This window comes from Boleophthalmus pectinirostris, unplaced genomic scaffold (genome assembly GCF_026225935.1).
Source record: "Boleophthalmus pectinirostris isolate CB_2022bp ecotype Guang Dong unplaced genomic scaffold, ASM2622593v1 HiC_scaffold_6, whole genome shotgun sequence".
NCBI lineage: Eukaryota > Metazoa > Chordata > Actinopteri > Gobiiformes > Gobiidae > Boleophthalmus > Boleophthalmus pectinirostris.
In genome coordinates this window covers 16,513,995-16,527,633 of record NW_026571447.1, presented here as the reverse complement: position 1 = coordinate 16,527,633, position 13,639 = coordinate 16,513,995, and the positions used below count along the sequence as shown (strand labels likewise).

Sequence of the window (13,639 nt, the reverse complement as noted above, 5' to 3'; positions counted from 1 at the left end):
AGTAAAATGTAGAATTTCAAAAGCGATTTCCAAATAATAAAAATATAAAAGCACAAAAAAATGTAAATTATATGGTAACCTACAACCTTAACAAGAGGTAGAAAAAAATGATTAAACTCTACCATTTCTACTCCAAGTTTACTTTGAAGTTTTTAATTTAATAATTTTGAGTGCCTCTTCCAAATCCAAATTTAAAAACAAAAAAGTTGAAGACAGTTTGACGTTAAAATAAATTACCCTATTTCCAAATATTAGGACGTCTTCAGTTCATGACAGAGTAGTAAAATTTCAGTGTGAGTTATAAGGATTTTTTTGCAAATTATACACATTTTTCTAATTAAAATGATTTTGAAATTTGACACTGCGTCATAAGTGGGCAGTCACCTTTACGCACCTTCCGCGTATGTAGGCTATGAAGTAAGAAAAACAAACTTGTTTTTTTTTTTAAGTATTTTTTTAAACTTTAAATACAAATATATACTTACAAAAATCTCACAAATGCATATGTACAATAAAAATGTGTCCTTTAAAAGTTCATAAAAAAATTGTAATAAAAATCATTCAGTTTGTCATAAAAAGTAGTCCAATGTCCTACACGAGGCTACACAGTGGTCTCTCCTTGTTTACTACTGGCCAGTTTTGTGTAAAACCTCCTCCATGAATTAAGCGTTTTTCCGGACCAGATCCAGAATCCGGACGTGATTCCAACGATCAGAGTCATGAGGTACTTTATCATGAAAACGGTAAAGTCCGGGCTCATGTTGGGATTACTGTGGGCGGGACACGGCACTGCGTACGTCTTGCATGTTTGACTAATCCACGTTTTCTCCCATTGGTCCCTGAAGGCCTGCTCGTAGAAGTAACACGCGATGACGATAGTAGCAGGGACTGTGTACAAGACGCTGAAAATCCCTATCCGTACCATCAGCTTTTCCAGTTTCTCCGTCTTGGTGCCATCGTGCTTCATTATGGTACGAATCCGGAAAAGTGACACAAACCCGGCGAGCAAGAAGGAGGTGCCAATGAAGAGATACACAAACAAGGGCGCAAGGACGAACCCTCTTAAGGCGTCTACGCTGTTGATGCCAACAAAGCAAACACCACTAAGCACATCTCCATCCACCTGTCCAACTGCCAAAATGGTGATGGTTTTGATCGCAGGCACGGCCCAGGCAGCTAAGTGGAAATATTGAGAGTTGGCCTCGATAGCCTCATGCCCCCACTTCATGCCAGCTGCCAGGAACCAGGTGAGCGCCAGGATGACCCACCAAATGGAGCTGGCCATGCTGAAAAAGTACAGCATCATGAACAAAATGGTACAGCCCTCCTTCTTGGTCCCTTGCACAACTGTCCTCATGTCATTCTCAAAACGGTCGTTGCACACCACCTTGTCTTCCAGCAGAAATCCAGCGATATAGGCGATAGAGACCATGGTGTAGCACCCGGATAGGAAAACAATGGGGCGTTCGGGGTAGCTAAAACGCTTCATGTCCACTAAATAAGTCAGAACTGTGAACAGTGTGGACGCGCAGCACAAAACGGACCAGATACCAATCCAAATGCGCGCGAATTTGAGCTCCTCTTCTGAAAAGTACATCATCCCGTGGGAGCCTTTTGGTTCACAAGGCGCTGCGCAGTTCTCCTGACCCAAGAAGCGGTAGTTCAAATAGGGTGGCACTTTGAGAGAGGTCGGGCATCTGAACTGACCCGTGGGGAGCTCCGGGATCGCGCGCTCCGTGGGGTAGTGCGGGGGATCGTCCGTGCGGTCCGACATGTTCTGCCCCACGCACAGCTCCCCGGCGCCGTGCACGGGGAAACTCTCGCAGGCCAGGCTGTCCGGCCACTGGAAACCGAACTTATTCATGAGCGCCTCGCAGCCCTGGCGTGCGCGCTCACACAAGGAGCGACACGGGGGGAGAGCCTGCTCCAGAACGGTGCACACGGGCGCGTACATGGAACACAAGAAGAACTTTAAATCCGGGGAGCACTGCACTTTGACCAAAGGGTAGAACTGGTGCACCTCTAGCCCCGCGTCCTCCTGGTTGGTGTGCCCTAGCAGGTTTGGCATGATCGTCTCGTTGTACGCGATGTCAGTGCACAGTGGAATGGAAATTGGCTGACAGAAGCCGTGATCCGGTATAGACATTCCCCTGTCACCGCCGTACTGCCCGTTCACTCGGAATATCCCCGCGTTCAGGAGCACGGACAGAAATAACAAAGTCAAAGCGGTGTGGAAGAGCCTGTAGTGCGCCATTGTGCGTAAACCAGCCGCGCTTGTAATGTCCTTGTGTCGCTCAACAAACTTACACTCGGCACTTCCCAGTCGCTTCTTGTTGCTGCCTTCTCTGCGTAATTCCAGGCTCACATTAAAAGTCTCTGCGATCAATCTCCCGCGACATTGAGGCGGTACGTGACAGGAGAGCTGAGAATATCCACCAGTCCATTCACAGGGTCATGTTAGAAGAGTAAAATCCACAGAAAAGTACGTATCCTCCAGCAGAGAGCCGCTCAGATCCTGTCTGCAGCCCGACACAGCGTCAGTCTGGCTTTCAAACCTGTTCTGTTCCGTCTCATTCACTGCCTGCGTCAAGTGCGTTCCCACCAACCGCAGTCAACATCCGGCTCTGGACTACAAAATAAAAGCAACAACCCAACTAAATCTATACCATTTAATAGTCAGGATACTTATGTTTTTACCTTAATACCTTAATATACTCTGAATAAGTTACTATTTGACATTTCTGGGTGTGAGCGGCGTGTTACGTTGTGTTGTTGCGTAAAGTTTGCGCTTGGCTGTTCATTGTGCTCTGATCGATATTGTTCAGCCAATAGTAACCAAAATGTCTGTTAGACCTGGTTTAGTTCTGTTTGAGACCTGGTTTAGTTCTGGTTTAGACCTGGTTTAGTTCTGGTTTAGATCTGGCTGCCTTGCAAAAAATGTAATAAAAAAAAAAAAAATAATAATAAAAGCAATGCAGCTTTAGTCCGCATGAGGTAAAATGATAAAATATGTTTATTTTGTAATTCCAAATGATCTTAAAGCCTGGGAGCTGTATAAAGCCCTGGTCTGGTCTGTGTGTGTGTGTGTATATATATATATGCATATATATATGTGCCAAAATGCTTAACTCAATTCTGCATAATATGAATTGTATTTCTTTATAAAAAGCAGTAAACCACTAAACCCGTTTACAACTACATGAAGAAATAACAGTTCTAAGCACTTTTAAGTCTTAGTTCTTTGGATTAAATCTTGTCAAGGCATTTTAAGAGGAAAAAGGAGCATATTCACAATTTGTTAGCCTCCACAAAATATCACAATAAATATTGTACCGTCAGATGTATATCGTGAAAATATCGTACCCTGAGATTTGGATATTGTTTCATCCCTATAGCTCAGATCTATAGGCTATGCAGTGGTGGAAAAGGGTTTTTTAAAATTTCAGTCTTGTTACCTAAGTTAAAGTACAGATACCAGAGTGAAAAAACTCAAGTAAAAGTAAAAGTATCACATTAAAAATCTACTCAAGTAAAAATTTTAAGATACCTTTTTAAGAATAAGAATTACAAAGTAAAAGTGTTTCACACAGATTTTGAGATCCAATTTAATCATTTGTTTTATTTTATTTCATTTTATTTTAGCTTCAGCTGTTTTTCTTTGTATATGTTTGTTTGCTTCTGTAAACCTAACATGGTTCGCACTTCAAAATACAGGCCTAATAAATGTGGGCGATATACTGGTAGCCTTTGTAATACACAGAATTATTATTGTCTCGGACCATCTACCCAAAGTGTTTCTGTAGAACAAAAAATAAACAACCAAAAATGTTAAATGTATATTTTTCCAACTATTAGGCTACTGCAGGTTTTACTTTCTTTCTTACGTCAGAATTAATAGTGGCACATAGAAATACAATGCAGTTTTATGGGTTTACATAAAAGAATTCAAATACTAAACAAAAAGCACCACTTTCTTTTTAAAGTCCAGCACATCCTCATTTATAAACGTTGGGTGTTTTATTTTGACATTTTTCCTGTTTGCACTAGTTACACTTCACTCCATTGCTCTTCGTCTCTCCTCCCTCTCTCCCCTCCCTCCTCCAGCTCTGTCTCCCTCCTCCTTCTCTCTCTCTCTGGTTATGTGAGGAGTGTGTTGTGAGTTTAGGACCAGCAGCTGTAGAGGAGGAGGAGGTGGAGGGGAGGGGGGCTTGTTAAGAAGGATTTACACTTTTACTTATTCTCTCGTGACTGAAGAAGTTCACTCTAGTTCAACAAGGACGCTGTTTATGATGCTATACGTGTTCACTACCTGGAACACACTGTTTTAAGGAGTTACAATCTTGTATTGTGGTTTGTGAATTTCATTTGTTTACAATTAAAGGCTGCACATATACACCTGTATAGTCTTGTTCAAATGCCACAAACTTTATTTAAAGGTGCACTACACAGCTTTTCTAATGGAGGGTCCGCCACCTGTTTGTCACTGTAATGATGTTACTGTTTTGCCCAGAATGTTCCAAAGTATGGCATTTGAATGTATCTATCAAGCAATTATTTAATCACTGATGTTTATATTGCACAAAATACCATGAATGATATGCACTCTTACTGTGAGTGTGCTTGCCCCTCTGTAGATCTGACCTGTAACATGATCTGTGATGCCACCTGCTTGTCTCTGTCAAAGGTGGAACCAAGTCTTTGTTTTGCAAGTCTCAAGTAAGTCCAAGTCAAGTCTCGAGTCACTGGCCCATAAGTCCAAGTCAAGTTGAAGTTGTCTGCTTTGAGCTTCAAGTCATTTCAAGTCTTTAAACCAAAGTACTCAGATTTTTTGCAATTTATATGACTTTTAAGATAAATTGTACTTAAAAAATCATAGTATATTTATATGAGTATAGATTATGTAAGTTGTAGGCTGTTGTAGACAAAATCTTAGTGTGAATCATTATGGTCAGAATAGAAAGAATTCAGATTTAAAAGTATTTCTCAAGTCTTCTCAAGTCACAGGCCTCAAGTCTGAATCAAGTCCCAAGTCACTGACCTTCAAGTCAAGTCTCAAGTCCAAAAAATAGTGACTGAAGTCCCTACCTCTGGTTTCTATGTACATATAACTTTAACAGGGTGTTTTAGAACATTTTAGATAAAGCATTAAAAACAACATCATCATACTCTCCAGAAAGTGAGTAAAAGTGAAAGTGTACCTTTAAAATGAGTGGAAATTTATCTTAACTGTGAAAACAATATTTCTGATGTCAATAATAGAACTACACTATCGCTAAAGTAAAAAAAATATGTAAAAATCTATACTTAGTAGTAAGACTTCGAGTCAATTCAGCAACATCTAACGTGGCAAGTTTAAATTCTGACCCCAAATTTGACTTTGGTCGGGTTTGTCATGAATCCAAATGTCAACATGAAAAATCTTCCTCACATGAATTCAATCCCCCCTCTCCACAGAGCGCTGCTTTGTCCAGACTTACTGTAGACAGTCAGTGGACCATTTCGAAATACCTTCCTTTAATCAGCCACAGCAGCTAAGTTCAAACAAATATGGAAAGGCCGTATAGGAACTCAACATGTAGAGAAGGAGAGAGAGGAGCTTTTTCCAATTGGCACCACTCACAGTCAGTCACAGCGACAGTGTTAAATGTAGTTTGACATAGGAATGCTAAGGTTTTTCTTCTCAGGGCACTAGGTACAGAGGAGCAAACAAACCAGCATTACCACAACAGGAGGAGCCGTTTGAATTTGGGGGTTTTGCTTGTCAGCGAAAAGCAAAGCAAGAAAAGAAATCTTGTTAGAAATGTTGTGTTGATAGAATCTGACAGTTTAGTTCACTTAAGGAGAGACTAGAAATTAAAATGTCAAATTAATGATTTCATCGCCGTGTCTAGTCTTATTATTAGTTTGGGAAGAGCTTTGACAGGGACAGTACTGTTTGTAGACTTCTCCCATTAAACTGGTCTAAACTTCTTTGGGGGATTTGAAGAAATTTCATATGTGTAGATTAAATTATTCATCGATTCCCTTAATATTCCGGTTGTGGTTTGATATTTCTTAGACAGTGATATTGGAATAATAGTAGTTAATTAGAATATCTATAAATATACAGTATACATTTTTTTGTACCAAATATTTTACTTAAAACATTGCTGTTTGATCATTGACTCTTCCGTGCTTCTGGATCCATCAACTCTGGCTCCATTTGACTTTACATTGAAAAACTGTCGGCCTTCTCTCTGTAATTCTTGCAGACAGCTTCATTATTTTGGTCTTAAAATGTTCATATTAAATCCATTCTACATGATCCTGCAGATCCATTTGGCTGGAGCTGAACTCTATAGGTGATGTCACGCTCCCTTAGTCCACTTCTTTATACAAAATCTATGTTTCGGACATGATCCTGTTCATATTTTATAATCCAGTTTTTGTTTTAAGTTAGAGAAAAAGTAGAGTTGAAGTACAGTCTTGTCTTGACCTTTCTCACATGAGAGGTTACACAGCAGACATCTTCACATTAATTTTGATTTTATGTTACAGACAATTATAACATCCTCAAAATTAAAATTAAATGAAATGTATATTTGAAATTTCTCTTGACACCAAAGTTATTGCAATTCTGTATTCAAATGTGATGGTTCAGATGCTGTGGTGACGACGCTAATAGTTCTGTGGAGATTGGATTTTTCAAAGAGATCAATCCACTCAGTCTTCATCATGACTCTGTTTGATGATCTGAATGCTCCATACCCCAATCTCATCTGGTTTGAAAGATTAAAACATCAATGAAATCAAATGTTTTGCTTGTAGTGTAAGGTAAACAGTAGAACATTCATGTGGCTATGCAAAAGTTTAAAATCAACTGGAAATGAAAATGGAAATAGTAAAAGTAAAAGGTCCTATGTTGCGCAGAATGGATTCTTGTGAGCTTTTCACCATGTTAGAATGTTGTTGAGTTGTGTTTTGTTTTATTCACACATGTTAAAGTAATCCTGCATTATTAGTCTACATCACCAAAGCTCAAAATATTCTGTTCTATCCTGTGATGTAACATGGTTGTAGTTTTCAAGTTAACAGCTATATTTTAGCTTTAAATCAGTAGAGAGTGAGAATTCCTGGGCTAAAATTGTCCAAATTATTATAATATAAAATGTATAGAGTTTAAAAACATGGTGGAGCACTTTCCCGTATCACCACGACATCACAAGGTGGAGTGTTTTCAGTTTGAGAGAAGAACTCAACCCAGAGGCGGTGCTACCATTAGGCAAAAGTAGGCCGCTGCCTTGGGCCCCCAAACCTGGAGGGGCCCCCAACCAAATGACGAGGCCACAGAGCAATTTGATTTTCTCTTAAAATGACATTAAATGAGAGTAATTTATTTTTAAACAATAATCATAAGAAAAATAATAATTATCATATGTAATGGATGTAAACAAAAATGTAATTGTACTAGCAAAAAATAAAACTACTTTCAGTTCTGGTTCTCTAGTAGGTGACCTAACTAATAAAACAAGTTTCCAATCCACCATAATTCAAACAGAGATGTGCGTGTCTCAAGAAAAATTGGGAAAAACAGACAATAAATATATTAAACAAAACAAAACAGAAAAACAGTTAGGGCCCCAAACTCAAGTTCACCTAGGGTCCCCAAACTGCTAACTCCGCTACTGACTCATCCTAAATATACACGCTTAAAACATGTGTGAATGAAAGAAAACACAACTCCGAGTGTGTTTGTGATGAAGAAACAACATTGTAACAGAGATCAGAAAACTGTAATATAGAAACATACATTATGAAAAGTTGACAAGAAAGAAACATCGCATTTATTCCTGTAAAATCAGTGTGTTCCACTCATATTTGAAGCATTAATAAATTTTATTTCAGGTAAAACAACAATAAACAACATTTACAGAAGGACATTACATCTTCCATAATAACATTACATACAGGTTGTAACAAATAATGCAACTGCTAATCTACTGTATATTATATTGTGTTTCACGTGAAGTGTCTGACGGCACTTCTGTATTTTTTTTTCCAAACAACATGTGAAATTGTGTTTTATTTTTTCAGTGCAGCATACAAAATGAAAATAATATGTGGAGAAGTTAGGAAAAAGCTGCTAAAATGGATTAACCTATTTCAGTAAGTCAACCATTCGTTTCCATGACACCACCAAAAATAGTTCATAGCCTATATTCATAAACGATTTCTCTTTGCTAGCATTAAGGGGCTTTCCGTATAACCCTGTATACAAACACTGGCAGCATCGCCGTTTCGCATTTCACCAACTTCATATTTTTCTGGTTAAAATATTATTCCATTTTCCCATCACAGTGCTATTTTGTTTCATGTGCAATTTTCTCCAAAACCATTTCCTTCATGGGGTCCCAAATCTACAGTATGAAGCGCATTCAAGTTTGAGCAGTGTCTTTAGCAACTGCCCACACAAAAATATAAGTATCTGTACAAGACTGCAGGCTAGAGTATCGTAGCTCTGCAAATGAGAAAAAAAAAAACATGTGCCAAAGATATGCACAAAGAAAATGAACCTGCAAAAAACTGCAATCCCCTAAAGCCACACTGGGTAACCTGCACATAACAAGATACTGTATATACTAACCCTTTCCCATCTGTTCTTATCTCTTTTTACTGTTGCACGCTGGCCAAAACACACTCGTTTCATAGCAGTTTATATTTTACATCTATCCAAAATTAGTATTTAAAATCAGGGACATAGCATCATTATAAGTAGAGTATCAGATAGTTATAGTATGATAGTTAATAGTTATAATATTTTATAAGTGACCAGACAAAACTGGAATGTACGCAATTTCTTTAAAGTGCTTTGAAATCAATTGGGGAGCGTTTAAACAGAATTGTATTATTATTTTCTTTCTTTCTTTTTTTTTTTTTCCATTGGTCAAAGACGTTTTATTTCTACTGATCAGAAATTGTGTAGATTTTTTTTTTTAAATATATTGATTCACGCAAACGTTTAGAATCTGTTCGCAATAGTTAAAGCACATGGGTTTTGGTTGATATTTTTGTCTATGTGATAACAAAAATGGAAATAAGTAATATAGCATAAGCAAAAGGGGCAAAGAATGACAAAAAGGGTCATAAGAAAAAAAAAATTAAATTATATTATCAACCCTATTTTCATTGAAAGTATTATTTATGTAGTTGTTGGTAAATAAGCACCATGTTTGTATTTCCCTGTGGTAGAGATAGCATGCAACAACAAACTACTTAGTAAGCAGGCGTGTGGCGTGATTGTTAGCTTGGGCGTGTAGCTACAGTAAACAGCGTACGTTACTTTGGGATTCTTTAGCTCGCCGTACCTTGGTCCACTATTGCTATGAAAACCTCCCGCACTCCAAATAATCCATCTATTTAAATGCCATAAAGGTAGTCAGAGTCTTTTTTTTTCCATTCGCCGAACCGACTCCAGTTCTGTGGGGTACAAAAGGGCTGCAGGATTTAACTGTATAGCAAAAGGTCCTTATTGAAACAGGCAAGATATCTATTAATGCGTATGGAAATGTGTTAGCGAAGGTTATGAGATTAGCAGCCTCGTGTCTTCGTAACAGCCCAGGGCCAGCGGTTATTGGTTCAGTCAATTCACAACTGATAAAAACAGGAAGTCTTTTGTGTCGATAGTACTTCACAATGATCACCAACACAATTAAAACATTAAAGCAACAGTTCAAAAATACATTAAACCACTGTGTTTTAAAATCATTGTAGAAATTCAAGAGGATGTTGAGGGGCACACATATGAGAAAGCATGAGAGCCAGGTAAGTATTTCCCACCTATACTACACATACTACACACTGCAGGCAGTAGAAAGAGTGGAGTTTCAAGTTGGGATGGAAGCTCTAGTGGAGAAATTATTGGATGTTGGACTACATTGTTATTATTTTTTATTTATTTGAGCCATTTACTGCTTTTAAAATGTATCAGATGGGGCACAAGCTAACTGGCAGACATAGGGTGATCAGATGTTCCTGTTTATCCTGGACAGTCCCAGTTCTGAGCCCTGTGTTCCCAGTCCCAGCATTTATCCAAAACCATTGATTTGTCCCACATTTATACAAGAAATGTCCAAGGTGTCCGTATTTTTGTCCAATTTGATACTTGTCAACAACAGCAAAGGGAATATATTGCCATTTGTTCAAAACTGTATTCAGTACTTGTACTGATTTAAGTCTTTCCATTTATACAGACTCACAAGTCAAGTTATGCATAAATCATGAATGGGCATAGCAAGTTTCCTTAATTATGCACTCATTTCACAATTTTATTATTAACCACCTCAAATCAGGGTTGTCCCAGGTTTTTATTTTGAAAATCTGGTCACCCTAGGCAGAAATCAAGTTGTAAGCTTACTATAGTTATACCTAAGCCTTTCTTATGCTAAAATGGCTTAATAATAGTAGCTATAAAATACCTAAACACATTTATTTCACGTCATCTCTATACATGAATCACTCTAGCATTTTAAAATCCTGCTTTTGTGATTTCAACATCTCCACTGTTTCTACTGTCGATACAGTATAGTGCGACGACGTTTCAAATAAAGCTGTCTTTTAATAATATCTAATAAACAAAACTGAACTTTTAGCAGTAGTAATATTGCAGATGTTTCTATGGCGATAAGATTGTCCTGGGCCTAGCGGGACAACAGCTAGCATAGCCTATTGCCTTGTGTTGTGACAGTTAGCTCCTTAGCTCATGTACATATTGTGGATGGAAGCACTGACGCTAAGCTATTGTCCCTTTAAGTTTGCACATTCACTCAACATATATGTCTACAGCTGCTGTCTGTATTGCATCTGATTGGCTAGACTATGTGTGCACCATCAACATCTCCATAAGACTGGCTTTTCAGGTGAAACAACAGGTGTCTGGGTTCGTCTTTGAGGTCCACTTCAATTACTAAAGTGTTCAAATCGTTTTCGAGTATGAATCAGGAGAGAAAATGGGAATCCAAGATGGCCAACAATAGTGATTTTGCCTCCATGTTGTGAAGCAAATCGCCCCATTACAGAATCAGACATGATAATCTAGTATTGTTAAAGCCCGTCTGATCACTCACCCATTTGAAACACTACACATGGAGATAATGCTCAATGTTATAGGTCGTATATTACACAAAATGGACTCTTGTGAGCGTTAAGCCACGTTATAATGATGTTACCTCCTAAAAAACATCTGGAATTGTGTTTTGTTTCATTCACACATGTTTGAGTAGCGTTTTATTGTTATTCTTGTCTGCTCAAAATGCTCTGATCCACCTTATGATGTCATGAACCAGTAGTTTTCATTTATAAGTTATTTCATTTCATTTCATTAGGACTGAAATTATCCAAATGATTCCAGTGAAGGGGTATGGAGTTTAAAAATACAGTGGAGTACTTTCTGTATTACCACACATCACAAGGCTGAGTGTTTTCGGTTTGAGAAAAACAATTCAGCCTAAATATGTGTTTTGTGTGTGTGTGTGTGTGTTAAATGTGTTTGAATGAAACAAAACACCAGGTTTGTTTTTGATGAGGAAGCAACATTATAACTTAGATCAGAAAATAGCACAGTATAGTATTAAGTATTAAGTCTAGTAAAATGTCATTTCAAAACCTGATTGCTATGAGAACAGAACTTTTACAGAGATTTAACTAATAAACTAAGTCATTACATTCTAATGATTTGACAGAAAGATATAGCTCATGTATTACATTTATCACAAATCTGGTTGTTTAGTGGTTTGGTTGTATGTATTGACAAGTTCCTAATATATAACATAGCTAGACAAAAGGTTAGCCAACATCTGTATACCAATATGGTCTCACAAATTCATTCACATTTTGGTTGATTGTACATTTGTATTAGCCAAATCCCCTGCTGTATATGTGGATAACGATTGAGAAAATCATGGTATTATAAAGTTAACAAAGAACATCCAGACATATGTTACTCCACCTGATCAAGCCTTACATTGCTATTATTATTATTATTATTATAAACTTTTTTGGATTCAAGTCAAACATATTTTAAAAATATACAAGGAAAACCATCTCTTCTGACTGCATTATGTTTTGTTCATTGTTTCTGCTTGTCCTATTTGCTGCTTATTTGCGTATGTTGGCCAGAGCAGTGTGAGAAGATGCGATATTCAAAATGTCCATTATATAGTATCTAGATGAGTATATCATACAAATATACATTCTTAAATAGGAGGCTAGTTACAAACACAAAACACAATATGTACCAATAGTAAAGTCCTTTTTGTTGTTACCGTGACGATGATATCATAGGAGTTGTTGGAGCTTTATAAAAAGTAAACAAAATTTGCAAATGATAATTCTTAGGTACCATCTGAAAAGCTCACATGCGCCCTTTGCTTGTCCATGCACACACCGCAGTCACTCTCTCACTCACTCACAAACGCACACACACGTCGTGAAAGTAATAAATAAAGAACTCTGGGGCTCTGCCGTTTTGTTTAGATCCTCTATCTTGTTACGCAGGTCTTCATGGTTTTATAACAGCCACCTGAAAGACACAAGAGAGGGAGAGAGAGTTTTAGAGCAATGGAGCAATGTGTAACTTGAACATTACATAACTGCAAGTGTGTATGTATTTTTTAGGTATTTTTAGGTTTGAGAGAGAGAGAGAGAGAGATTGCTGAAATTTTGCTTTTAATTCTGTTAGCCAAGACAATCACCAAAACACATTATTGCAGTGTATTAACTGACCTAGAGGATGCATGTATTGATAGAACAAAAGAGGTCCCAGGATCGACCCCTGAGGAACCCCTTGACAGTGAATGCACCTGCATGCTGCCACGAATATTTGTATTGTATAACATGATGCATTTAATCAAGTTAATCTAGCTATAATCCAACTAACGCAAACTCTGTAAGTGAATTTGATACATGCTGTTGCAGGGAGCTTATTTGGCATGTCAACTCAGCAAAGCAAAGACAAAAAGAGCCAGAACCACAGATATCCTACTAATTTTGACTACTTTAAAAGCAATAGCAAGACAAGAGATAGTCAGACAGCTACTGTGCTATTCAGAAGTATAATCAATTTGGGTAGTGGGATCAAAAAGTCTAAAAACTAAAAGGCAAGACTAACTCATGACCCTACTTAAACAAGTTAGCAAAAACTTCAGTGGATTTTCTGTAACCTTGCATGACTGTTCCAGCCTTGAAGTGAACTTGCTTGAGACTCACTTCTCAGTCTGTTGTGACTATGGGAGTCACAGGGAGGCTAATTCAGCAGGCAAAACTGTGTAACAACTTTTAACTGCATCGGTGTGACTGGCTGCCATATCCAATTGTGTACACTGTATGTGGGGTACTGTACTGCAACAGTCACTTGAATATTTAACCATGAGACAGACAGCAGACAACAGGGAACATTGTATGAAAAGAGGGGAGCAGGGAAAGAGGAGGAGAAGAAAGTTGGACTGATAAATAATGCATGGGCTCTCTAAGGCCCTCTGCCGACTATCCGCTTTCCCAACTCGGATTTTCTCTCCCTCTCTTCTGAGTTCCCACTGGAAGCACACTGTATTCGTCAGGAATCTAAATTTTGGATCAGCTCACAAACTCTGCAGTCGCCTCTGTG

General features: G+C 38.0%; 2 protein-coding genes across 2 annotated transcripts in view; both read right to left on the bottom strand.

Moving 5' to 3' along the window:
• Positions 1-438: 438 nt before the first annotated feature.
• fzd1 (frizzled class receptor 1) lies at positions 439-2,541 on the bottom strand. The gene has a single exon (XM_020937271.2). The coding sequence runs from the start codon at positions 2,252-2,254 to the stop codon at positions 602-604; it is 1,653 nt and encodes a 550-aa protein (XP_020792930.1). The 5' UTR covers positions 2,255-2,541; the 3' UTR covers positions 439-601.
• A 5,315-nt stretch (positions 2,542-7,856) lies between these two features.
• cdk14 (cyclin-dependent kinase 14) overlaps positions 7,857-13,639 on the bottom strand; it is a 241,898-nt gene continuing 236,115 nt past the window's right edge. The window contains exon 15 of the mRNA XM_055163590.1: positions 7,857-12,556. The gene's annotated coding sequence lies outside the window, so the exon portion shown is untranslated. The remainder of the gene's footprint in view (positions 12,557-13,639) is intronic.

What these genes read in the sequence shown, in the direction of transcription:
- fzd1 (XM_020937271.2), bottom strand. Translation starts at nt 2,254, where the DNA reads ATGGCGCACTACAGGCTCTTCCACACCGCTTTGACTTTGTTATTTCTG.